The sequence below is a fragment of the Chrysoperla carnea genome, chromosome 4 (genome assembly GCF_905475395.1).
Source record: "Chrysoperla carnea chromosome 4, inChrCarn1.1, whole genome shotgun sequence".
Classification (NCBI taxonomy): Eukaryota; Metazoa; Arthropoda; class Insecta; order Neuroptera; family Chrysopidae; genus Chrysoperla; species Chrysoperla carnea.
The window spans coordinates 64,679,428-64,704,287 of record NC_058340.1 but is presented as its reverse complement, the minus strand read 5'-3'; the positions used below and the strand labels follow the sequence as shown (position 1 = coordinate 64,704,287).

Here is a 24,860-nt window from a genome sequence, read left to right as displayed (position 1 = left end):
AAAGGTAACTATTAAGTTAATTACATGGTAATAAATAAGCTTGGTGGCTGTGTGTTTATAGAACTTGACTCTGAAACCAAAGTACGCTGGTGCGTATCCTGGTATGCTTAACATCTATATTTTTAAATTAAATGAATTTTTCCTTATGTTAAAAATTTTTCACTCTTTTTATAGTTTAAATTATCTATATAACCCGCCCTCTTGCCATAAATATTGTCAATTATACATATGTCATAAGTCACTATTCTGTCAGGGGGTGGGAATTTAGATAAGTATATCCAGTTAGTCCCACTTTCCTACTTATATCATAAATCACTCTTCTGTTAGGGGGTGGGGATTAAAATAACATAAAATATACCTCGCTCTCTTACTTTTTGTCGATTTTAGTTCTCATAACAATTATCTAAAAAATGACATTATCTTGGCATAATAATACCTTAAAATACATTGAATAAAGGGGAAAAAGTGGAAATCAATATTATGGGGGGCTAACTTAATGACAAATAATTGTTTAGTAAATAATAAATAAACAACGATCGAAGAAATAATTTTAATGATCAAACAATGAAGAACAAACGACGGACAATAGATTAAAAAAGATTTATAATTAATTAACCCGAAACAAAATTTTGTGGGTGGCCAAATTACGTTAGGTATAAAACTGATGATTTATAATAGTTTATATGTCCATGGTCAGATTTGGTTTTTTCATAAAACCATAGAGTTAAAAAAACACTATTAGTTATAATTTATAAATAAAAATATTTTTAAAATTCAAAATAAGTTATTATGAACTCTTAAAAAAATGTTATCCAAACCATGGAAAACTTGTAGTCGTAATTTTAAACCCTTTTTTAAACAAATCTTTTTAAAACGATATTTTGTAACTAATAATATATCTAAACTACGTGATCGTGGAATTTTTCAGGACATATTTCCCGATACTGCTAGGTTAGTATGTGAATTATGAATGAGAAAAATGATTATATTTATTTATTTATTGAAATTTCAGTAAAGAAATTGCAGATTTAATTAATGGGGGTCCACAAACTGTTTATGCTGGATTTGATCCAACCGCTGATAGTTTACATATTGGAAATTTATTAGTTTTAGTTTCGTTATTGCATTTGCAACGTGCTGGGCACCAAGTTATTGCCTTGGTAAGAAATAATATAAACTTTTTAAATTCTATTTGACAATTTTTATATTTTATGTTAAGGTTGGAGGTGCAACAGCTCAAGTTGGAGACCCAAGCGGAAGATTAACAGAGAGATCCGAAATATCTAAAGATATTGTACAGAAAAATACTGAACGTATTCATGCGAATATTGAACAAATTTTTAAGAATCATGAAAAATATTTATGGACAGACAGAGGACACCAAAGTCCTTTGAAACCACCTGTGTAATACAATTTTTTAGCCTTGGTGCCTTGATTTCAATATTAATGTTTAACAAGTGAAAACAAACAATTGACTGAGTTAACTGTTGAAATACCATGCAAAGACAGTGTTGATTACTCTATCACATTACACATACACGCATGTCTCATATACATAACTGATATCCCCAAAAAATACATGCTATACAATTAACGACTAATTTGCGCCCTCACGAGTAAACAGTGATGTTTACGAAAAAATGTTTCAAAAATAAAGTTGTTTATTTTTTTATAAGGAAGATTTTTTACATTTAAACTTTTGTTCTATCTCTAACCGTTTACAAGATGGGTCGTACGGACCCAAGACCAAATTGACCTATATCGCTCATTTAGGAACTCGACCTCACTTTTTACGTCCTGAGTACGCTATAAAACTTTCAGCTTGATATCTCTTTTCGTTTTTGAGTTATTGTGTTGAAAGCCAGACGGACAGACAACTGGAAATGGATTAATTAGATGATTCTATGAACACCTATACCAAAATGTTTTTCGCAGCATCAATATTTTTAGGCGTTACAAACTTGGTACTAAACTTAATATACTATGTATATTTCATATATACATGGTATAAAAACAAGCTCACGAGAACAAGAAATCAAGGCATCATAGAAACCCTAAAATCCCATAATTTTTGAGGAATTATTAGCTAAACAAAATTTTAGAATCATAAACAATGCAGATTGGTATAAAAATATTGATGCAATACAATTTATGAGAATAGCTCGACATTTTCGAATGGGTTCGTTAATGAATCGAACATCGATTAGAGAACGTTTATCATCCCCGCAAGGAATGAGCTGTGCTGAATTTATGTATCAAATATTTCAATCCTATGATTGGTTATATTTACTGGATAAATATAACTGTCGATTTCAAGTAAGTTTTACTATTTAAACTAAAATTTCGCTGTTAACAGAGAGTGATGAGTCAAATTGAAAATTTTTGATTTAAATCTTGTACTGTTGGGAAATTATGAAAATCCTGCCGTAATTTCATGCCAATCGATCTCCACTTTAAAATTAGTTTTATCAATAATAATTGATGGGAGTATAAAGTAATTCGTTATTTATAGATTGGTGGCAGTGATCAGTTAGGTAATATAAAATCTGGACATGATCTAATTGGGAAATTTCATAAAACAAAATGTTATGGTACGTATTTCCCAGAATGTCTACTTTTTTATTATTAATAACTAGTTATCTTTTAGGTTTAACTTTACCATTGATAACGACGGAATCTGGTGAAAAATTAGGTAAATCAGCTGGTAATTCTGTATGGTTGTTTTCGGATCGAAGTTCAGAATTTTCATTTTATCAATATTGGATTCGACAAAAAGATATTGATTCACTTAAATTATTAAAATTATTTACATTTTTAAAACAACCAGAAATAGATCATTTAGAAGCGTTACAGAAGAAAAATCCTTCGGAACGGCCAGCTTTAAAAAAGCTTGCACAAGAAGTTACTTTATTAGTTCATGGAGGTATACACAACCAATCCATGGAAATAAGAATATAACTGGAATGTACTTTATAACTGATGCTTCCTTTTATATTATACTTCCATGACAAACCAAAACAATTATTAAATCTTTTAACTCATTTTTTGAACTTTCATAGAAAATGGTGTAAAAACTGCAGAAAAGGTTTCCGATGCTTTGTATTCGAACAAACTTAAATCATTAGAAATTTTACAAGCCAATGAATTAGCGCAAGCATTTGAAGGTGCTAGAACTGTTGAATTATTACCAGAACCTGGTTTAACTGTTTTAGATTTAGCATTAAAAGCTAAATGTTTTCCATCTCAACGTAAGCATAAAGTATTTGAATTTTCCATGGAAAAAGTTTAACTAAATTTGTTCCTATTTGTAGATGATGCGCTTAGAATTATATCAGCTGGAGGTTTTTATATTAACCATCAACGTGCAAAAAACATTAATGAAGCGATTGTACCTGGCATTCATATATTACCAACGAATACAACTTTAATACGGGTTGGGAAGAAAAATTATCATATAGTACGGTGGATTAAGTAGCCAGAAAGTTTGCCATTTAATTTTTGTAATTTCTAAATCTGTTATTTTTGCAAATAATATAGTAAATTATTTTATTGTAAATATAGTATAATTAGAATTAAATTAACATTTTCTTTCAAAATTTCCTAAACAATAACTTCTTAAGATGTAACTTCATGATGACGCTTGACGCTGGCTTTGACCGTCAAGTTAGGATTCTATCTAGCTCAAAGAAATAGAGTTATATCCAGCGTCAAAAGTTAAACATAAAAGTAATAAGAGTAAGATAAAGATTTAAACAAGTTTCAGAGAAAATAACATCAAACAATTTTTGCTACACAAGCGCCATTCTGGTCAGTTATAGAAATGTTATTTTCTGTTTTCAGCTGGATACTTTTCGACTTTGACCCCTATTTAAGATGGTTTTTCTTATCTCTACCTTCCATATCAGCATCAAGCATGAGCAAGAAAATACACCTTTAAACACAAAAATTAACGGTGCGTTCTCTTTCGCAGGTCCCAGAATTATTCGTTTTTTTATCATTCCCACAGGAAGACTATCGAATAATAAATGGAAAAATGATTTTGTTAATGAAAATCGCTCACAATCTTGTATACTGCTCCCCTCCCTTCCCACCGTCTGTTTGCGTACATTTATGAACATATCTTTTAAATCTTTTAAAATATGAGTAAATGAAAATTAGAGCTTGTTAAGAACTGAGAATATTTTGAGACTTTTGAGAAAAGGTAAAGGTACAAAATTACAAATAGCTAGCAAAAATACAAATAGCAATCTAAGTTCAGCATATAAATCTGTGTTTACAAGAGAGCTATTGCAAAGCTCTAGGTATTACGTATGTCTTATGGGCAGGTTTTTTAAATGCTTTAGAAATATGAGTAAATAACAATTAGAACTTGTTAAGGACCGAATATTTTGAGACTTTTGGGAAAAAGTATAGGTACAAATAGCTATCAATCTGAACTCAGGGGGGTTCAGCTATGTTTTCAAGATTATTTTGGTATTACAAAATAATGACAGATTGGTATCACTGCAAATAACAAGTTTGACATATTCAAATGTCAAATTGAAAAATTTAAAATATTTTTTCCCGATGTTTGTGGTTTTGATGGAAATTAACCCATGGAAATAAAACAAGAAGTTACTGACTTAAGTTCTGACCCCTATTCCGATAATTATTTAATCAAAACCGAAGTAAATCATGTGTATCAACCGAACGTGATAACAAAATTAAAAGATGAAGTAATTCCAACATCAACTTCATCAATAACAGCTAACACAAAATGGTCACCAGGTCGATGGCAAGATGCGACTAGAAAAAGTGCATTCCAACCGTATAAATCATCGAAATGTACCGTTCTAACAAATTTACAACGTGGTAATACACAAACCGAGACCCCAATACCACATGATTCAGATATCAATTTTCATACACGAGCGGGCCAAGGTGAAATTACAGTGCATGATATTAAAAATGAACCATCGGTGGATATTGTCGATAGTAATGGTTTAACTGCGTTACAATGGGCCGCTGCATATGGACAAATGACTGCAATTATTCGTTTGATTGCAAACGGTGCGAAGGTGAATTATGTTGGACAAGATGGTGAAACTTCGTTGTTGTTAGCGGCGGCTGGTGGACATCATGATGTTGTGAGAATATTGTTGAATGAAGGAGCTTTAGTGAATCATACGGACCATGTAATTTTTAATTCAAAATTCTCTTTATGATATTCTATAACTTCGGAAATCTAGCATTTCGGAAATCTTCGAGAAAAATATTATTTTCTATTCAATTTTTGTAGGTAAAGCTGATTAGAAAAATATGTATAGAGGGGGGGGGGGAGTTACACAAAAGTTAAGTAAATGTAGTTCATTTGACCATTAAGCATACATTTTCGAACGAATTAGCTGAAATCAGGAAGAAATTACTAGATTTTGGATGTAATTTCAGAAACTATGCATTCAATCATCAAATGAACCCGTTTTTTGTATTTTTTTGGGTTAAAATGACCATATATAAATATTTTTATCGTAATCGGAGATATAATATTTTCCCCGATTATTGACTTAAGAAACTTCTTAAAAAAATCGAGAAAAAAACAAAAAGTTTGTTTCGGAATTTGTTGAAATTTGGTAAATGGGGTAATTTTAGCACAAAAAATACAAAAACTGGATTCATTTAACAACTGGGATAATAGTTTTATGATTTCGCGTAAAATAATGTACGAAAAGCTATTATTTCGAAGCAATTCTGGACATATTTCGAAAAATAATGTCCAATGCGCTGCTAATTTATAATTTTTGAGTTTTAATTACTCTTTTAATTACAGTTGGGTAATACTGCTTTAATGTATGCTGCTTATGGAGATCATCCACATAGCTGTAATGAATTGTTACTCCGCGGTGCCGATATAACGATGAGTAATGATGCCGGGGATTCAGCTTACAGTTTAGCAGTAGAAAATAATAGTAAATTAGGTAAAAGTATTGATAAACTTTGTAATTTTATTGATTAAGTTTAAGACTAAATATATGATATGTTTTCAGCACAAGCCGTCATTGAAAATTATATGTTGACTTTATTATCAAATTAAAGTTTATTTTATTAACCTCCGACGTAAAAAGAGCGGTGTTTTAACTTTGACCGTTATGTCTATGTGCCTCGATAAGAATAAAATCGATCAAATTACCTATCAAGCAAACAAAAAATCAAAATTGGTTCACCCACTTAGGAGTTACGATGCTATGAACGAGTCGACCACATATGATTTTGTACCGGAGTTTTCTTTAAATTTTTAATTTATGTGTTTTGTTATGATGAATGATGATCGAGTGAAGTTTACTTAAATTATTGTAAAATATTTGTAAATAAAAAGCAATAAATATATTTTTTATTTTAAATTATTTTTATTTGAAAGAATTTTCTAGTACTTCCTTTCCTTCTGGTATTGAAGATTGGGATGAAATTTTGATGGCAACGCTTTTGCAGCCATTTAGTTTAAAAATTACAAAAAAATAAATAATAAAAAAAGTATCTTTTTTGAATTTAAGAACAAAATTTTGTATGTATGCCATCCAAATCATGTTTTTCATCATGCTCCAAGTCCTCCTGCGACAACTATTATACGTTTCCCAACATTAAATATCAACTTTACTATTGGGGTTAGAACTGGTTCTATTAATTCACTTACAGGCCCTAAAGAATGAAATATTTTCTTAAAAATAAGAAGGATAATATCTTCCCCTTAGAAAAAATCGACCAAATTTTTTTATTTCAGAATTCGATGAAACTCATTTTATAAAGTAATTTCGACCCATAAACTCCAAAAATCGTGTTCATTTGCCGATTGGAAGAGTAGTTTCTGAGAAAATCACCATCTAGTATCGATTTTTGACATTATCTCGAAAACTAGTCGCCTAATCGTTAAATGAACCCGATTTTTGTGGTTTTTGGGTCAAAATTACCTTATGTATTGAGTTTTGTCGAAATTGGATATAATTTTTTTCCAATTTTTTGGAATTTTCTGAAGGGCCCTTAGAAAAAATTAAAAAAAATCGACAAAAATTTTTTTTTTTTCGAAATTTGATGAAACTCAGTTTATAAAGTAATTTTGGCTCATAAACTCCAAAAATCGTATTCATTTGCCGATTGGAAGAGTAGTTTCTTGATCTTTGGTAATAATATTATCTAATCTAATTGACGGTGTGTAAATAACTAAAATCGATACACACTTAAAAGGTAACAAAAACGTAATATTCTCGATTCAATGACGTAAACTCTCATTCAAAGCTCTCTATTGATAAAAACTCTAGTGAGCGCCACACGTCCTCTATATACAAAGCACTATTCCTACATGTATTCCTTAAGGTTTTATAAAGCGGAAAGTATTTTCCCTGTGTGTGGGTTGTAAAAATTGTGTACCGAAATATCGATCTATCAGGGGGGGGGGTGCTTGCGATTGTTTCTCGATATCAAGTTTTCCACTGTGCCCTCACTTTCCCTTATACATTGAACCTCTCATTCTGCGCATAGAGGTTAAATAAAAGTTGGGGGTGGTGTATAAGAGTATGAACAATTTAAACAACGCATGACCAATATAATACCTAATTCAATTTTCCTATATAGAAGGGAAAAACGTCAGATAAATAACGAAAAATTGATTGTATTTATTTTTCATACTGTTGTTAGTGTGTTTACGATCACCATGGCTTTTGCTTCCATATGCTGGTCTTCGTCTTTAATGCCAATTTTTTTTGCAATTCTTGTTTATTTTAATGTGAATTCAGCTTTTGAATTTAAACACCACAATAATGAGGAATTAGTACAAGTATTAATGGATGTTCATGCAAAATGTTCAAATATTACGCGAGTTTATACGCTCGATGAAAAATCTGTGCGTGGGGTACCGTTATACGTGATTGAGTTTTCTTTACGACCCGGTCATCATGAATTAAGTAAGTTAAACACATTCATTTATTTTTTTGCATTATTTAACATTATCTTGTAGTTAAATATATGCGCCAGTTAAATCTCGTAATATATATAAGATGGAAGCGGTGAAAAATAAAATTTATTTCACAAGTTTTTTATTGTTCTCGAATACCGCGAGTGTATCTCAACTGAACTCGTTTTTTAAATACTTTTATGTAGAAAAATAACAAATACTTTTGGTAATTTTTTAGTGAAGCCTGAATTTAAATATATAGCAAATATGCACGGTAATGAAGTTCTTGGTAGAGAAATGTTATTAAAATTGGTTGATTATTTATGCGAACAATGGAATGCAAGGGATCCAGATATTGTTGCATTAATTGAAGCTACACGTATACATATAATGCCTTCGATGAATCCAGATGGTTGGCAATTAGCTACTGATATGGTAAAAATCGTTAATTTCATTTTGAATTTTGCTTTACTGTATAGGCAAAACACATTACACTTAAGTATATTTGGCCTATTACACATTTTATCGTAACAATACATATTTTTTAAATTCTTCTAATTTATAAAAAATAAACGCAAGCACTGACATTCAACACTTTGTATACAGGATATTTCAACAATTTACTCAGTCAATTGTTTGTTTTCATTTGTTTCAATTAATTTTTAAGTATTTTTCGGATTTTCTTTAATTTACAACATTTTGTTTTTTAGGGAGGAAATGATTTCTTAATAGGCCGTTTAAATAATAATTCAGTGGATTTAAACAGAAACTTCCCAGATTTGGATAGAATTGCATTTAGTAATGAAGAAAATCATATATATCATAATAATCATTTACTAGCACAAGTTGAACGCTTAACAGAACCGGTAAGAATTAAAGAATCATAAAAAAAAAATTCCGAATTGCGAGCAAAAATTAATTATTTCTATATACTTACTGTTTTATAAAAATTGATGATTTCTTGTAGATTCAACCTGAAACCAGGGCAGTTATACGATTTATAATGCAAATACCGTTTGTACTATCAGCAAATTTACATGGTGGCGATTTAGTTGCAAATTATCCGTACGATGAAAGTCGATCTGGACGTCCAAATGGTGAATATAGTTCGTCCCCTGATGATAATACATTTAGATACTTAGCACAATCATATTCTACATATCATGCTGACATGGCGGATCCAAGTCGTAAAGGATGTGCTGAAGATAGTAACGATTTTGGTAAACGTGGCGGAATTACGAATGGAGCACAATGGTATAGTCTACAAGGAGGTAATTTTTCAAGATAACAGGCTATTTTACTCTAGAAAAATGAGAAAAAAATCAAAAACTGTCGGAAAATGTTAGTTTTAGTTCATAAAATAATAAAATAAATTTTAAAATTCAATTCAAAGTTTTCTGTTTTTCTAATTTTTTTTTTAACACTGTGAATTAGTACCCACCATGTTTTATTAGCACTATAGAATCTGATTGAGACATCAAAAATGGGTGTAATACCCTAAAGTTTAGATATTATAACTAAAGTGAAATTGTTTTTTTTAGGAATGCAAGATTTTAGTTATTTATCTTGTAACGATTTCGATATTACTTTGGAAATTGGATGTGATAAATATCCACCGGTAGAGGATTTACCAAACGAGTGGATACGAAACAAGGATGCTTTAATTAATTTTATTTGGCAGGTAAGTTCATCCAAATTTTTAGAGATATTTCTTCTTCTTCATGTTAGAATCTGCTATTGTCATTCGATATAATTCTAGTTCACCCAAAAAAGGACTAAAATTAATTTTCTTTCGTTTTAGTCGCATATTGGAATAAAAGGGATGGTATATAATGCCTTGACAAAAGAAGGAATACCAAACGCTGTTATTCACGTACGAAATATTACTGATCATAACGCTTACGATATTGAGCACGATATTACTTCAGGTATTTTCAGTAATCCTCAAATAATTTGAGAAATTTTGTTCTAAGAAATATTTATTTTTGTTTTAGTTCATAATGGAGATTATTTCAGATTATTAACACCAGGCAGATATAAAGTTACAGCATATCGAGAAGGATTTTTACCAAACAGTAAAATAATTACCGTATACAATAAATCTGGATTTCCAGCGCAACGAGTTGATTTTCGATTAAAACCAATCACGGTAAATATAACATGGCCATTATCAAATTTAAATAGAAATCCTTGATGATATAACTAACCCAAACCATTTATTTCAAGCAATTGGGAGGGAACCGAATTTCTTAATCAGTGTAATTACTTCTTGACAAGCAATTAGGTTCTTGGAAAACTCGGATAATAGGCCTGTTTATCCGATGTAACGAAATTCAGACAAATGTCAACATAATGGTTTGAAATCACATCATTTAAATTCCTAAACATCATATAATTCATTCCTCCACTCAATAGAATGCAGCAGCTTAACTATACCATTTTCTCATTCTCTCCATTAAATTACCTGACAAAAAAAAAATCAAAATAGGTCCATTCGTTTTGGAGCTACGGTGTTACAGACATACACACACACATAGCGGCCAAACTTAAAACAGAAGTAACCAGACCTCCTAAAAACTGTTATTAAACGTATTTTGTTTATTGGGAACATATTAAAATAAATGATTCCTAATTTCAGGTTGATTATAACAACATGGATGAAAATTTTATGAGCGATGTGGATAATAAAGAATTTAATTACTATAAAAGTGGTTGGTACGGCAAACATCCTCTTCCAAAACCTTAAATCAATTATTATTTGGATAACTTTGTAGAAACACGTTTATTAGATGTTAAGTTGTTTTGACAAATTTTAATGTGAAGTTTCCAATTACATAATTACAGATAATGTCAGCAGACCATCTTATTTTAATTTGAAGATGGTGGTAAATTCAGGTACATAGCAATTGTAGTCATAAGAGTCAGAACAGACTTAAAATCTCGACATTCTTTTGAAAAGTTAGGATGTAAAAAGTGAAAAAGATAGGATGTAAAATTTTTTTAAGTCACACACTTGTTAGAAGGACATTTACGCTCAGGTCCGTTTTATGCAATAACATTTGATATCATTACTTCCAAACGATAAGTTTAACTTGCTGAAATACTATCGTTAGTTAGTCGACTATTGGCTCTTAGGCTATTTCTGTTATTGATAAGTTGATTCTTAGTAAAAAAACTCTTTATTTCTTATTGAAATTAAGGTAGTATGACAGTATTGTGGGTCAGAGTTAACTACTATTTATTGGACTACAAGTTTTTGTTAATTCTTTCATGCGATATTCAATTTCTGATTTATCAGCCAAACGATTGTTGTCCAACCATTGTAGCGCATTCTCGCATTCTGATTTGATCTTCTCTTTATCGCTTGAATCCAATTTGTCGCCAGAATCTTCTACGGCTTGTTTCAAATTGAAGATGTAACCTTCTAGTTGATTTCTTGCTGCAATTACTTCTCGTTGCCGTTCATCCTCTTCTTTGTACTTCTCAGCTTCGGGTAACATTCGATCGATTTCTTTCTGAGACAATCGACCTTTATCGTTTTTGATGGTGACGTTCTTTGAATTGCCACTGCTGCTGTCCTTGGCCGATACATTCAATATACCATTGGCATCCAATTCGAATGTTACTTCAATTTTGGGTACACTTCGTGGTGCTGGTGGGATTCCAGTAAAATCGATACTTTGATACTGCTACACTACCTTAAGTTATCAACTTCATTCAAATTGAAATGAACAAGAAATAAAAAAAGTTCCTTTCAATTTCATTCCTATTAATTTGAAAAGGAAATTAATTCAAGTATTTCCCTAAGATTATATTTAATTTCTAAATTATTGTTACCAGTATGAAATTCTATTTGTAAATATTAAGTATGTAAAAAAATACAATTCCTGTTGAAAATATTGAAAATAACGCACATAATTAGTAAATTTTTTTCGTTGATTGAATTGCGAGAGTTTTAATAGCTGTATATTTGGATTTACCCAAAATTTATTGTACAAAACTTAATTTAGAAATTTAGTTAAGTAATTATAAAGACATATTTCACTTTTTAATGAAAATTGTAAATGTAAGGATTATTTTAATTAAAAAATTAATTTATTTTAAATGGCTTTTATTTTTAATGAAAACCTTTTAATAAAACTTTCGATATCAACAAACAATTATTCAATACGAATTCGGAATTTTAATATACATTCTTTTTAGACTAGAGCCAGGTGTAGTATTTTCAAGTCATTTCAGAACGACTGCTTTGCTCAATGTGATCTTTTTTTGCCTTAAAAGTTTTCCAGTAATGAAAATTTTCGTATGGAATCAAGTTATAAGACACGACCTTGACAAGTCTTCAAATTTTTAGAGGTTCTTAAATGACTGCTAAATACTACGCTTGATCCTAGACTTATGACTGGTTGAGTCAATTTTGTCCGATAATTCTAGAAAATAAACGTTTATTCCGTTTCGCTACGGAACCTTAAAAATGGATCAAAAAAATTATAACTAAACAGTTTATTAACGATTAAAAAAACTAATATACATTACATATAATTTATTGTAAATCTTCTAATCCAGGTCTCGTTTGTTGTGGCCTGAAATTCCGTTCATAACGATTTTCTGAATTCGTAAATCGTCGATTATTATATTGTCGATTGTCATTAAACCTTGGATTCCTATTGAAATTTGCATTAAAATTAGGTAAAACATCTCGACATAAATCGGTATCCAATGTCTACAAAAGAAAAGAAAAAAAATTAAAATATCTGGCAAACATTAAACATAAACATATTATTTGAACAAATAGAAAGAACGAAAGAAAGCAGAGACTCGAGCCCGAGTACCCTAGATATCCGGTCTAGGACGAAACCAACTCCGTGATTCCTGTTCTATATGAATAAAGGCACGAAGGGGTTACATATAAGTTGAGTTACTCTCATAGAACAAACAGAAGTGACGGAGTTAGTTACGTTCTAGACCGGATATTTAAAGGACCCATCATCGAATATCGGCTTCTGTGTAGTTTTTTCGTTTATATTTTTCAAATGAAAATACGTAATGTGCGTTTTCTATTGAAGTTAACAGTCTCACCCTCATATGCAAAGTGGTATAATGGGTTGAGATAGAAAAAGCTATTAAAAATATCATACACGAGGAACTTTCGACTTGAAATAAATGTAATAATTTCATAATAAAAATATATAAAAAACCAAGATGACACACAGCGCTTGAGGAGGATTTGTAATAATTCTCCTTTTTAATTCTTGGGAACAATTCAATAGAACTAACAAATTTTAAAATAATACAAAACTTACATTTTCTGTAATATGGCCGCCTTCTTTTAGGTGGGTAATGATACGTTCAAAAGTAGTGATAATTTCTTTGTTCGATGAATTCTGCACAGCAGAGTTTGCTTTTTCAATTACATCAATATTAAATGTAAATTTTTGTTGGCCAGGTCTATCAATTTCTAGGACACTTTTTAATATTTGTATAACATCTTCTAATCGATTAATTTCGGATAATGCCGCTACCTAAAATAACATTTAAAAAATTTATCCTGGTTAATTTTTAACAAACAAATAGTAAAAGAGGCATAGGTGGATTAAGAAATTTTGCGATTGTAGCCAGTTTTAAAAATAGGGCCCCTGTAAAATCTATCAATAAAGATTTTTTATTGTGGTTCTTTAGTTTCATGTTCTTTATTGACATTTCCAAATTTTTCCAGTTATGTGGCCACCATAATACGTAAAGATTCTAAATCTACGAATGATGGTTTTCTTTCTAACTTACTTTCAGATTACGAATTGTCATATATGTCTGATTGTTGATATTTGATAAAACTTCTAAAGCAATTTGTGGTTTTCCTTGATTTAAAGCTAAACCAGCCATAAATGTACATGCTTTTCTAATTGGCACATGTCCAACAGTTCGTAATTCTTCCCATAATTTTAATGCTGCGTCCAAACTTTCCGGCGTATTCTAAAAAAAAGAACTCGTTATGAATATACGTTATAAAAACGTTAACTCTATACGTTAGTAATATTTAAAACAAAATTGATTTTACCTTTTTGTATAAAGATGCTAAAGTAAGAACAACAGCTTGTTTCGGAAATTTAGCTGTTTGTATTTGCTTTGCTCGAATTATTTCGAACACTTCCAAAACATCATCATATTTCCCGTTAATAAATAGTAAATCCATTAAAATTTGATACGACATTAATTGATCGAAGAATCCATCTAAATCTGGATTTTTAAAGCACTGTAAAGCTTCTTCTGGTTTATTTAAAAAGTAAAACATTCGCATAACAACTGGTCCAAATATAAAGTTCCCAAAACGTAAAGATGTATTTTGCTTATTAAATCTAGAATAAAATTTAGAAATTAATTTTGAAACCATTTAAATGAAACCTGACAAAGAAGTTTTGAAAGTTTTGAATTACATATATTTTACGGTAATTCGGATACTATCGTCTATCTAACAGACTTTTTAACATTAACGCTATCTTTAACGACTTTTCTTAAAAAAGCTCGTAGAATGTCAGGTAAAAAAAATGTTCATTCATTGATCCACGAGTTGACCATGTCTTTAATAAGATCAACTTGGCACAGGTCTGCGAGTTCTTTTTTTTCTTTTTGATTAAGCCTGTGATTGCGTTCATTCACTGAACCTCGGCTTTGCCTCTAATGAGCTAGTTCGAATTGCGAGTTTTTATTAACGCATTTTAAAATAACGCAGTGCAAAAATTGTCATTTACAGTACTGTGAAAAATAAAAGCTTTCATTCACGCTAAATTAAATCTAAGAAAAGCTCCAGAAAATTTTGATAGTGTTATGTTAACGCTTATACTACAAATTATTTTAGCGTGAGACTCACGCCAAACACACGTTAGTGTCCGTATAACCTTAGACTATATGTTATAAAAAACAGAGAATATTTTATTGCTTTCGAAAAAAAGGTAAAAATATGGGATGGCATATAATTTTACCTTAGAATCATATCATGAATTAATTTTAGATCACGTTCTTCAGGTTTAGCAAGATGTATCATATTCTTTAAATCTTCGGTAAATATCATTGTAGCGGCTTTTGGATCAACGCATTCTTCCATTTTAGTTTTGAATTTTTCTTCCATATTTGTGAATTGTGTTGATACACGTTGTCGAGTTTGTTCATATCCATCAATTCCTAGTGCTTCTTTTGAGTATAGGTATCGAACTGTTCGAGAATTAATCGAAAAAAATGTGATATTATTACATGAGTATTTTTAGACATATTTTCATTTTACCATTTATTTGACAAGTAGGCTGTATGCGGAATAAATTATTAGATAATATACGACATAATGTTAAACTTTTAGCCATAATTAATAATTTTTTTTCGATATTTTGAACAGTGAACAAATTTTTTAGATAACTTTTTTTGTTTTAACCTCAAATTACAATCCTTTATTCTTTATAACCTCAATCTATCATTCAAAACTGTGACATGCGTAATAATTACCAGTTGTCAGCCACCATAATTTGAATTTTTCTTCAACCATTTGAAACCATTGTTGACCATTGTTATTTAGTTTTTTAAAGTTTCAATTTGTTGATAGGCTAGACTTTCAGCTTTCAGAAGAACAAAGTGCATGTTATATTATGCGTTAATCATCTTCTAGCATTTCCTGTTTGGATTATTAAATATCTAATATTTTTCTAAGTATTTGCAATTAGTCGAAAATAGATGAATCATTGACAAAACGAAAAAATGATTTTTGATAAATTTCAAACAGATAAATCATTGAGAAAAAGTTAAAAAACTAAATATTTTGTAAAATATTAAAGATGCAAAAAGGGGATAAAGTTTGTTACACTGTTACAGCCGATAAGTCTTTGACAAGCCAGAATATATGCAACTATTAAAAACCTGAAAAAGAATTGAGGGTGTAGGAAATAAAACCAAATATTTTTTTTTAATAAAAATAAATAATTTATTGTAAAAAATTAAATAAAAATTGGGCTAGATTTTAACATAGTTAGAGACTAGGAACAACAAAAAAATAATAAATCAGTCTTATATAATTTTAAACAAACAATAAATTTTAAAAATTAAGGCCAAAAAGAAATTAAACTAAATTTTGAAGAGCTTAATCAACTTCTTCGATCGTTGGACCTCTTGATTGTTGCTGGCCACCAAATCCACCATACTGTTGACCACAACTAGCTCCACCAGGGAATCCACCAGCACCAGGTGGCATTTGTGGACCACCGGCTCCGGCTCCTCCATGTAATTTAGTCATGATTGGACCACAAGTTTTTGTTAATTCTTTCATGCGATATTCAATTTCTGATTTATCAGCCAAACGATTGTTGTCCAACCATTGTAGCGCATTTTCGCATTCTGAATTGATCTTCTCTTTATGGCTTGAATCCAATTTGTCGCCAGAATCTTCTACGGCTTGTTTCAAATTGAAGATGTAACCTTCGAGTTGATTTCTTGCTGCAATTACTTCTCGTTGCCGTTCATCCTCTTCTTTGTATTTCTCAGCTTCGGCCAACATTCTATCGATCTCTTTCTGAGATAATCGACCTTTGTCGTTTTTGATGGTGATGTTCTTTGAATTGCCACTGCTGCTGTCCTTGGCCGATACATTCAATATACCATTGGCATCCAAGTCGAATGTTACTTCAATTTTGGGTACACCTCGTGGAGCTGGTGGGATTCCAGTTAAATCGAATGTTCCCAACAAGTTGTTATCCTTGGTCATCGCCCGTTCACCTTCAAACACTTGAATGGTGACAGCTGGTTGATTATCTGAGTATGTGGTGAAGGTTTGTGTTTGTTTGCATGGAATACGGGCATTACGCTCGATGATTTTCGTCATTACACCACCAGCTGTTTCAATACCCAACGATAATGGTGTTACATCTACTAAGAGCACATCTTGAATCTTCGAATCGGATGATCCTGTTAGAATTGCAGCTTGAACCGCAGCACCATAAGCTACTGCTTCATCTGGATTGATTGATAAGTTCAGTGACTTGCCGCAGAAATAATTTTGGAGTAATGATTGTATTTTTGGAATTCTTGTTGATCCACCAACCAAGACGACGTCATGAATTGCTCCCTTGTCCAATTTGGCATCAGCCAAAGCCTTCTCAACTGGTTGTAATGTGCCACGGAATAAATCTGAGCACAATTCTTCGAAACGAGCTCTTGATATTTTCGTGTAGTAATCAATGCCTTCAAACAAAGCATCGATTTCAATGGTTGCCTCCGTACTCGATGACAACGTACGTTTGGCTCGTTCAGCTGCCGTTCTTAAACGCCGTAGTGCTCGTGGATTGCTGCGTAAATCTTTCTTGTATTTTCGTTTGAATTCATCGGCGAAATGATTTACTAGCCGATTGTCGAAGTCTTCACCACCCAAATGTGTGTCACCAGCTGTGGATCTTACTTCAAATAAGGAACCTTCGTCAATTGTTAAAATGGACACATCAAAGGTTCCACCACCCAAATCGAATATTAATACATTTCGTTCGCCTTTCAAGTTCTTGTCCAATCCATATGCTAACGCAGCCGCTGTTGGTTCGTTGATAATTCGTAGCACATTCAATCCAGCTATCGCTCCCGCGTCTTTTGTCGCTTGACGTTGTGAATCGTTGAAGTATGCTGGCACTGTGATTACAGCATCTCGAACATCTTGTCCTAAATATGCTTCAGCTGTTTGTTTCATTTTTGTAAGGACCATTGAACTGATTTCTTCTGGTGCAAAACGTTTCACTTCTCCTTTGAATTCTACTTGTATTTTTGGTTTGCCACAATCGTTGATCACTTTGAATGGCCAATGTTTCATATCTGCTTGTATTTTTGGATCGTCGAATTTTCGACCAATTAAACGTTTTGCATCGAACACGGTGTTCTGTGGATTCATTGCTACTTGATTTTTCGCCGCATCGCCGATTAATCGTTCTGTATCACTGAATGCCACATATGAAGGTGTTGTTCGATTCCCTTGGTCATTCGCAATTATTTCCACTTTTCCTTGTTGCCATACACCAACACAGGAGTATGTTGTTCCCAAATCAATACCAATTGCAGGTGCCATTTTGATTTTGTTTCTTTTCAACAATACTTTGCTTTACAACAATTAAAATATTCACTTTGTATATAAGTCGCTTTGTATAAAGTCGTTTAGTTATAACAATTGCTTATTGCTTGTTATATCTGATTGCTTCGTGTATTCGTATTATTCTGTTGTTGATCGCGTCACACACTCACTTATATACTATTCTCGTACTTCTTCTAGAACAGTCTAGAGCGTTCTACTGTATTCTGTATACTTCTATAGCACACATATCAATACAAATGTACGTTGATGCGCTAGACCATAATCAATGCGCTTCAATGTGTTTGTGTACAAACAGTCGATAAACAGAGAACACACTAGATTGTTCCATTACCTTCTCAATATTGTTGTTGCTTCTTTATTCAACATATAATCCTTGATATATGTTTGACTCATTCTATCATAAAATAACGTATTATATTTTGCATTTGCTAGAATATACAAGATATATGAAATGGTTAAACAAAGTTCAATGTATTGTGATGTTACATATTGTAAACAAAGTAAGAACTATAAATATCATTTTCTCGAAGTTTCTAGTGTTTTTTTCAATGAAAAATGGTTTGCTAGAAAATTTTAATACAATGTAAAAATGGACTACCATAACTTTACAGATATCTGGATAAATGTTTTTTTTTTGTGTCGTATTCAAAGCCTTAACTGAACTTTTACAATTTTGAAGTAAAGATAGAAACTGTTTTAGTTTTTTATTTTATACAAAATATTTGATCCCACTCACGAAATGATTCAGATGTGGTTCAAGTCGGCCAATATTAATGAAAGATTCAATAAGATAAATTTTGTTTGACCCCACTTAAAAAAATGCTTATAGATTACTTCCACCTTATAAAATTTGCTTATTTAAATTCAATTTATTGTTTCCATTAAAATTTTTTAAACACTTATAATTTTCGTGGCTGTCGCATCATATGCTTTTTAAAATAATTAGAAATAGGATCGGGTCAAAAACTTTTCAAAATCAATTTGAAAGTTCGAGACGCATTTAAATTTCTCATACCTTATGGGCAGCTAAATACAAGGACTAAAAGCTTTTATCGGTGTCGACTAATAAGCTCGGTATACCCCTCCCGAGCGTTGATGATATTTTCCAATCCTTGGTAGCGAGGTTTTGTAGGCTACGATTTCTTCAAGAGATTTTCTGCTTGAGAGACCTACTTCTCAAAATTATTTTCTGTTCTCATTTTTACGCCCTACGCAAAACATGATTGCTACGGCACTGGATTCAATAATTACAAGTTTTTTTGCTAATTATATCTACATCCTTCAAGTGATGAAAGATGCAACCGTCGCGTCGTTTCACAAAAGACATAAAAAGTATAAAGAAATATTTTTTTATTTTTTCATCAATGAAAAGACTTGTTTGTCTACAAAATGTCTGTAATTTTTTCTTTTATATTTTGAACATCTATCTTTTGTAATTTTTCAACCCTTTACTTATCTCATTCAATATTTTAAAAGTACTTTTAAAGAGAAAAAACTACTGAAAAGAATTTGATATTAACTCTTTGCTTCTAATAAAGTTAGATGTATTTTTCGAGTAAAACAAAATAGTCTAGCATACAAGTATTTCTGAAAAGCTTGAACAAAAACATTTTGACCTATGTTTTAAAACTAATCTAAATTTAAATAAGCCCTTGAATTTTTTGGGATACATCGAAAAAACCATTTCATCAAGGTATATTAATTGTTATAATAAAAACATTGAAAACATAATATCATTAATATTCCTGATTCTAGAATATTTTCATTCTAAAACAATATAATATTACGTCAATAAAATTTAATCAACGTCGAACATGCAATTTATATATTGCAGAAATGCAGAAATGCATTTTAGTAGAAACAATTGCATAGAAACATCGAGAAAATGATATTTATAGTTCTTACTTTGTTTACAATATGTAACATCACAATACATTGAACTTTGTTTAACCATTTCATATATCTTGTATATTCTAGCAAATGCAAAATATAATACGTTATTTTATGATAGAATGAGTCAAACATATATCAAGGATTATATGTTGAATAAAGAAGCAACAACAATATTGAGAAGGTAATGGAACAATCTAGTGTGTTCTCTGTTTATCGACTGTTTGTACACAAACACATTGAAGCGCATTGATTATGGTCTAGCGCATCAACGTACATTTGTATTGATATGTGTGCTATAGAAGTATACAGAATACAGTAGAACGCTCTAGACTGTTCTAGAAGAAGTACGAGAATAGTATATAAGTGAGTGTGTGACGCGATCAACAACAGAATAATACGAATACACGAAGCAATCAGATATAACAAGCAATAAGCAATTGTTATAACTAAACGACTTTATACAAAGCGACTTATATACAAAGTGAATATTTTAATTGTTGTAAAGCAAAGTATTGTTGAAAAGAAACAAAATCAAAATGGCACCTGCAATTGGTATTGATTTGGGAACAACATACTCCTGTGTTGGTGTATGGCAACAAGGAAAAGTGGAAATAATTGCGAATGACCAAGGGAATCGAACAACACCTTCATATGTGGCATTCAGTGATACAGAACGATTAATCGGCGATGCGGCGAAAAATCAAGTAGCAATGAATCCACAGAACACCGTGTTCGATGCAAAACGTTTAATTGGTCGAAAATTCGACGATCCAAAAATACAAGCAGATATGAAACATTGGCCATTCAAAGTGATCAACGATTGTGGCAAACCAAAAATACAAGTAGAATTCAAAGGAGAAGTGAAACGTTTTGCACCAGAAGAAATCAGTTCAATGGTCCTTACAAAAATGAAACAAACAGCTGAAGCATATTTAGGACAAGATGTTCGAGATGCTGTAATCACAGTGCCAGCATACTTCAACGATTCACAACGTCAAGCGACAAAAGACGCGGGAGCGATAGCTGGATTGAATGTGCTACGAATTATCAACGAACCAACAGCGGCTGCGTTAGCATATGGATTGGACAAGAACTTGAAAGGCGAACGAAATGTATTAATATTCGATTTGGGTGGTGGAACCTTTGATGTGTCCATTTTAACAATTGACGAAGGTTCCTTATTTGAAGTAAGATCCACAGCTGGTGACACACATTTGGGTGGTGAAGACTTCGACAATCGGCTAGTAAATCATTTCGCCGATGAATTCAAACGAAAATACAAGAAAGATTTACGCAGCAATCCACGAGCACTACGGCGTTTAAGAACGGCAGCTGAACGAGCCAAACGTACGTTGTCATCGAGTACGGAGGCAACCATTGAAATCGATGCTTTGTTTGAAGGCATTGATTACTACACGAAAATATCAAGAGCTCGTTTCGAAGAATTGTGCTCAGATTTATTCCGTGGCACATTACAACCAGTTGAGAAGGCTTTGGCTGATGCCAAATTGGACAAGGGAGCAATTCATGACGTCGTCTTGGTTGGTGGATCAACAAGAATTCCAAAAATACAATCATTACTCCAAAATTATTTCTGCGGCAAGTCACTGAACTTATCAATCAATCCAGATGAAGCAGTAGCTTATGGTGCTGCGGTTCAAGCTGCAATTCTAACAGGATCATCCGATTCGAAGATTCAAGATGTGCTCTTAGTAGATGTAACACCATTATCGTTGGGTATTGAAACAGCTGGTGGTGTAATGACGAAAATCATCGAGCGTAATGCCCGTATTCCATGCAAACAAACACAAACCTTCACCACATACTCAGATAATCAACCAGCTGTCACCATTCAAGTGTTTGAAGGTGAACGGGCGATGACCAAGGATAACAACTTGTTGGGAACATTCGATTTAACTGGAATCCCACCAGCTCCACGAGGTGTACCCAAAATTGAAGTAACATTCGACTTGGATGCCAATGGTATATTGAATGTATCGGCCAAGGACAGCAGCAGTGGCAATTCAAAGAACATCACCATCAAAAACGACAAAGGTCGATTATCTCAGAAAGAGATCGATAGAATGTTGGCCGAAGCTGAGAAATACAAAGAAGAGGATGAACGGCAACGAGAAGTAATTGCAGCAAGAAATCAACTCGAAGGTTACATCTTCAATTTGAAACAAGCCGTAGAAGATTCTGGCGACAAATTGGATTCAAGCGATAAAGAGAAGATCAATTCAGAATGCGAGAATGCTCTACAATGGTTGGACAACAATCGTTTGGCTGATAAATCAGAAATTGAATATCGCATGAAAGAATTAACAAAAACTTGTGGTCCAATCATGACAAAATTACATGGAGGAGCCGGAGCCGGTGGTCCACAAATGCCACCTGGTACTGGTGGATTCCCTGGTGGAGCTAGTTGTGGTCAACAGTATGGTGGATTTGGTGGCCAGCAACAATCAAGAGGTCCAACGATCGAAGAAGTTGATTAAGCTCTTCAAAATTTAGTTTAATTTCTTTTCGGACATTAATTTTCAAAATTTTTTGTTAATTCTATAAGACTGATTTATTTATATTTTGTTGTTCCTAGTCTTTTTACTATGTTAATATCTATTGGGCTAGATTAATTTAATTTTTTACAATAAATTATTTATTTTTATAAAAAAATATTTGGTTTTATTTCCTACACCCTCAATTCTTTTCATCTCTGCCATAGCAGTTACATATCTGCATATTATTTCAGACCCAATATTATTAATTGAGCGTAAATCATACTAGCGTAAAAATTAGATATCTGGACATTTTTTCCATAAATTAGATAATTCACTAAATTTCTTTTAGTTATAATAAACGTGCCTCTAAATAATTTTTGTTTAGAAATGTTTTCAAGTTGAAAACGGAACACGAAAAAAATTATTGCCTTTACATCATCACACTAATAGAACGAAAAATATTCATAATTTATAATTTTGCAAAGTTTTTGATAAATCCGTAAGTTTCTAAAGAGATTCAATCCAACTTTTTTTTTGTTTGAATCTTACGATTTGTTTTTCAGTATTTTATATTTTAGGTATAGTGTATAAAAAGCTAGGCATCGATTAGACCACGTATGTAATGTAAATTGCATAGCACAAGATAAAATGGCCAAAAACCGGTTATCATTACTTACACATTTCGAATGTCCTACTTTTATTTTTATGAATAAAAATCTAATATTGATAACCATAGTATTTTGAAAAAGAATTCAAAATATAACTATTACGAGTTTTTAGTAATTATCATATTTCTCAATTTACTCGATTCTTAAGATTTGTTTTTCAGTATCCTAAACTTTAGATATAGTGTATAAAAGCTAGGCATAGGTTAGACCATGTAAGTAATTCAAATTGCATAACACAAGATAAGATGACTGTTACGAATAATGAATTAAAATTATTGTATTCAAAAACCGGTAATCATTACCTCACACATTTCGAATGCCCTACTTTTATTTTTATGAATAAAAATTCTAATAGTGATAACAATACTGTTTTGAAAAAGCATTAAAAATAAAACTATAACGAGTTTTAATAAGTATCATATTTCTCAAACAAAACTTAAAATAAACTTTATAGTTCTCATACTCATTGTATATATGAATATATAAAATAGTTTTTGTACGCAAATAAAAATCTTAAAAAAAAAAACAAAATTAGCCGAAAAAAAAGTCTTTTAGAATTTGCTACCAAGTCAAGGTGTATCGTACTTAAAAATTTTACTCTTATAGTCTTATGTCTGAAGGTCATTGAAGATTTTTAGCTGATTCCATGACATCATTTTCAGCCAATAGTGTACTAAAAAATTTCAAAACCCTTCAAACCCCTCCGCAAAAAAAAAAAAATATACAAAAATATTTTATATTTGAAATTAAAACATGATTCAAACGAACGCATAATTTACGTAAAATACATAAATCAATCAAAATTCTGTATGTTTGTATACGTGTAAGTCATCAACTTACGTTTTCATTCTCAATGCAACAGATTATTACAATAAACTGCCGCGCACTGGAATATTGGTTGCTGGCTGGAGTTTTCATTACTGCCTTACAGACTCGGTTAACTTCAGTTTATGTCTGAAGACGTGGCGTGCCGCATTAAAGATTTAATACAAACTTGGGATTACCACCTATCTTTTTAAAAAAATTGTGATATTTTTTTTAAGTGTAATTTATTAATTAAAATAGTTTTTAATATCATAAAAAATGGCAAATAATCGTGCTGCAAAATCTGGATTCGCTGCCGAAGCACAACGAAAAGTTAGTATTATTGTAATTATTTTTTTTCAAATATTTTACCGGTTAAATTTAAATTAAATTTAATAACCGGCTTTTAGTTACCGCAGTTAAATTATAGTTATTATTATAATTTTGAACCAAAATTAATAGAATTATTTTTCAATTACCCAAAACACACAGTTGTATGGTAATTTTTTAAGTTTTATTTTTTTTTTGTATTTTTTATGGTTGATGAGAGAGCTTAACTTTTTTTTATGTTTGTTTTTTACACCTGCGTATAACTTAAAATAATAAAAAGGCATTTTTATTTTGGTTCAAAAATATAATTAATCTGTAATTGTAAGATTTTAATCGTAACTTAAATTATTTGGATTTAATTGTTAGAGTAAAACGGGAGTAAGAATCATATCAAAGTTTAATGTTATACAATGGAATTTAATATTTTAGTTTAATTAAGCAAAATTTTCGTATTTTTATTTGAATTTGTGTTAATCTATGTTACTTTTTAAGGTAAAGGGGTGAAAAAGGGTTTTAAAAAATCGTTATTGGATTTACTTCAAATAATTTATTAACAATAGAAAAGAATGTTTTTTTATAAAAATATTATTTATTTACTTTGATAGATATTATTGATTTAAGAGGAAAACGTGTTTAGATCA

The 24,860-nt window shown here is 31.2% G+C and overlaps 7 protein-coding genes across 21 annotated transcripts in view; 5 read left to right on the top strand and 2 right to left on the bottom strand.

The window, feature by feature from the left end:
* The first annotated feature begins 805 nt into the window (after positions 1 to 805).
* Positions 806 to 3,483, top strand: LOC123298524 (tyrosine--tRNA ligase, mitochondrial). Its single transcript, XM_044880553.1, has 8 exons — positions 806 to 951; positions 1,013 to 1,160; positions 1,220 to 1,404; positions 2,103 to 2,316; positions 2,513 to 2,591; positions 2,648 to 2,923; positions 3,060 to 3,248; positions 3,312 to 3,483. Exons 1-8 carry the CDS (start codon positions 806 to 808, stop codon positions 3,473 to 3,475), a joined length of 1,401 nt encoding a protein of 466 aa, XP_044736488.1. The 3' UTR covers positions 3,476 to 3,483.
* Positions 3,484 to 4,517: 1,034 nt separating this feature from the next.
* On the top strand, positions 4,518 to 6,337 carry LOC123298526 (ankyrin repeat family A protein 2). The gene is made up of 3 exons (XM_044880556.1): positions 4,518 to 5,174; positions 5,807 to 5,954; positions 6,024 to 6,337. The coding sequence occupies exons 1-3, from the start codon at positions 4,596 to 4,598 to the stop codon at positions 6,068 to 6,070; spliced, it is 774 nt and encodes a 257-aa protein (XP_044736491.1). The 5' UTR covers positions 4,518 to 4,595; the 3' UTR covers positions 6,071 to 6,337.
* A 1,326-nt stretch (positions 6,338 to 7,663) lies between these two features.
* LOC123297510 (carboxypeptidase E-like) lies at positions 7,664 to 11,059 on the top strand. The gene is made up of 8 exons (XM_044879201.1): positions 7,664 to 7,931; positions 8,160 to 8,356; positions 8,632 to 8,787; positions 8,889 to 9,192; positions 9,463 to 9,602; positions 9,723 to 9,849; positions 9,916 to 10,070; positions 10,560 to 11,059. Exons 1-8 carry the CDS (start codon positions 7,682 to 7,684, stop codon positions 10,665 to 10,667), a joined length of 1,437 nt encoding a protein of 478 aa, XP_044735136.1. The 5' UTR covers positions 7,664 to 7,681; the 3' UTR covers positions 10,668 to 11,059.
* Positions 11,060 to 11,123: 64 nt separating this feature from the next.
* LOC123297509 (heat shock protein 70 A1-like) lies at positions 11,124 to 18,161 on the bottom strand. 9 transcript variants are annotated; one of them, XM_044879199.1, is made up of 2 exons: positions 16,337 to 18,030; positions 11,124 to 11,369 (listed from the first exon to the last, which is right to left on the bottom strand). In XM_044879199.1, the coding sequence occupies exons 1-2, from the start codon at positions 18,000 to 18,002 to the stop codon at positions 11,149 to 11,151; spliced, it is 1,887 nt and encodes a 628-aa protein (XP_044735134.1). In that variant the 5' UTR covers positions 18,003 to 18,030; the 3' UTR covers positions 11,124 to 11,148. The 9 variants fall into 9 exon arrangements, with proteins under 9 accessions (XP_044735134.1, XP_044735127.1, XP_044735128.1 ...); XM_044879192.1 differs by lacking the exon at positions 11,124 to 11,369 and adding an exon at positions 15,981 to 16,117 and having other exon boundaries at positions 16,160 to 18,161; XM_044879193.1 differs by lacking the exon at positions 11,124 to 11,369 and adding an exon at positions 15,981 to 16,117 and having other exon boundaries at positions 16,163 to 18,161.
* On the bottom strand, positions 12,118 to 15,376 carry LOC123297511 (pentatricopeptide repeat-containing protein 2, mitochondrial-like). The gene is made up of 6 exons (XM_044879202.1): positions 15,198 to 15,376; positions 14,899 to 15,127; positions 13,977 to 14,274; positions 13,703 to 13,891; positions 13,225 to 13,443; positions 12,118 to 12,644 (listed from the first exon to the last, which is right to left on the bottom strand). The coding sequence occupies exons 1-6, from the start codon at positions 15,271 to 15,273 to the stop codon at positions 12,465 to 12,467; spliced, it is 1,191 nt and encodes a 396-aa protein (XP_044735137.1). The 5' UTR covers positions 15,274 to 15,376; the 3' UTR covers positions 12,118 to 12,464.
* A 2,130-nt stretch (positions 18,162 to 20,291) lies between the features above and the next one.
* LOC123297902 (heat shock protein 70 A1-like) lies at positions 20,292 to 22,592 on the top strand. Of its 7 annotated transcripts, none has more exons than XM_044879727.1 (2): positions 20,292 to 22,295; positions 22,341 to 22,592. In XM_044879727.1, exons 1-2 carry the CDS (start codon positions 20,456 to 20,458, stop codon positions 22,415 to 22,417), a joined length of 1,917 nt encoding a protein of 638 aa, XP_044735662.1. In that variant the 5' UTR covers positions 20,292 to 20,455; the 3' UTR covers positions 22,418 to 22,592. The 7 variants fall into 7 exon arrangements, with proteins under 7 accessions (XP_044735662.1, XP_044735661.1, XP_044735660.1 ...); XM_044879726.1 differs by having other exon boundaries at positions 20,292 to 22,298; XM_044879730.1 differs by having other exon boundaries at positions 20,293 to 22,285; positions 22,379 to 22,592.
* A 1,384-nt stretch (positions 22,593 to 23,976) lies between these two features.
* Positions 23,977 to 24,860, top strand: part of LOC123297356 (myophilin) — a 33,897-nt gene continuing 33,013 nt past the window's right edge. Inside the window, exon 1 of the mRNA XM_044878986.1 lies at positions 23,977 to 24,222. Coding sequence (XP_044734921.1) covers positions 24,169 to 24,222 — 54 coding nt within the window. The 5' untranslated portion in view covers positions 23,977 to 24,168. The remainder of the gene's footprint in view (positions 24,223 to 24,860) is intronic.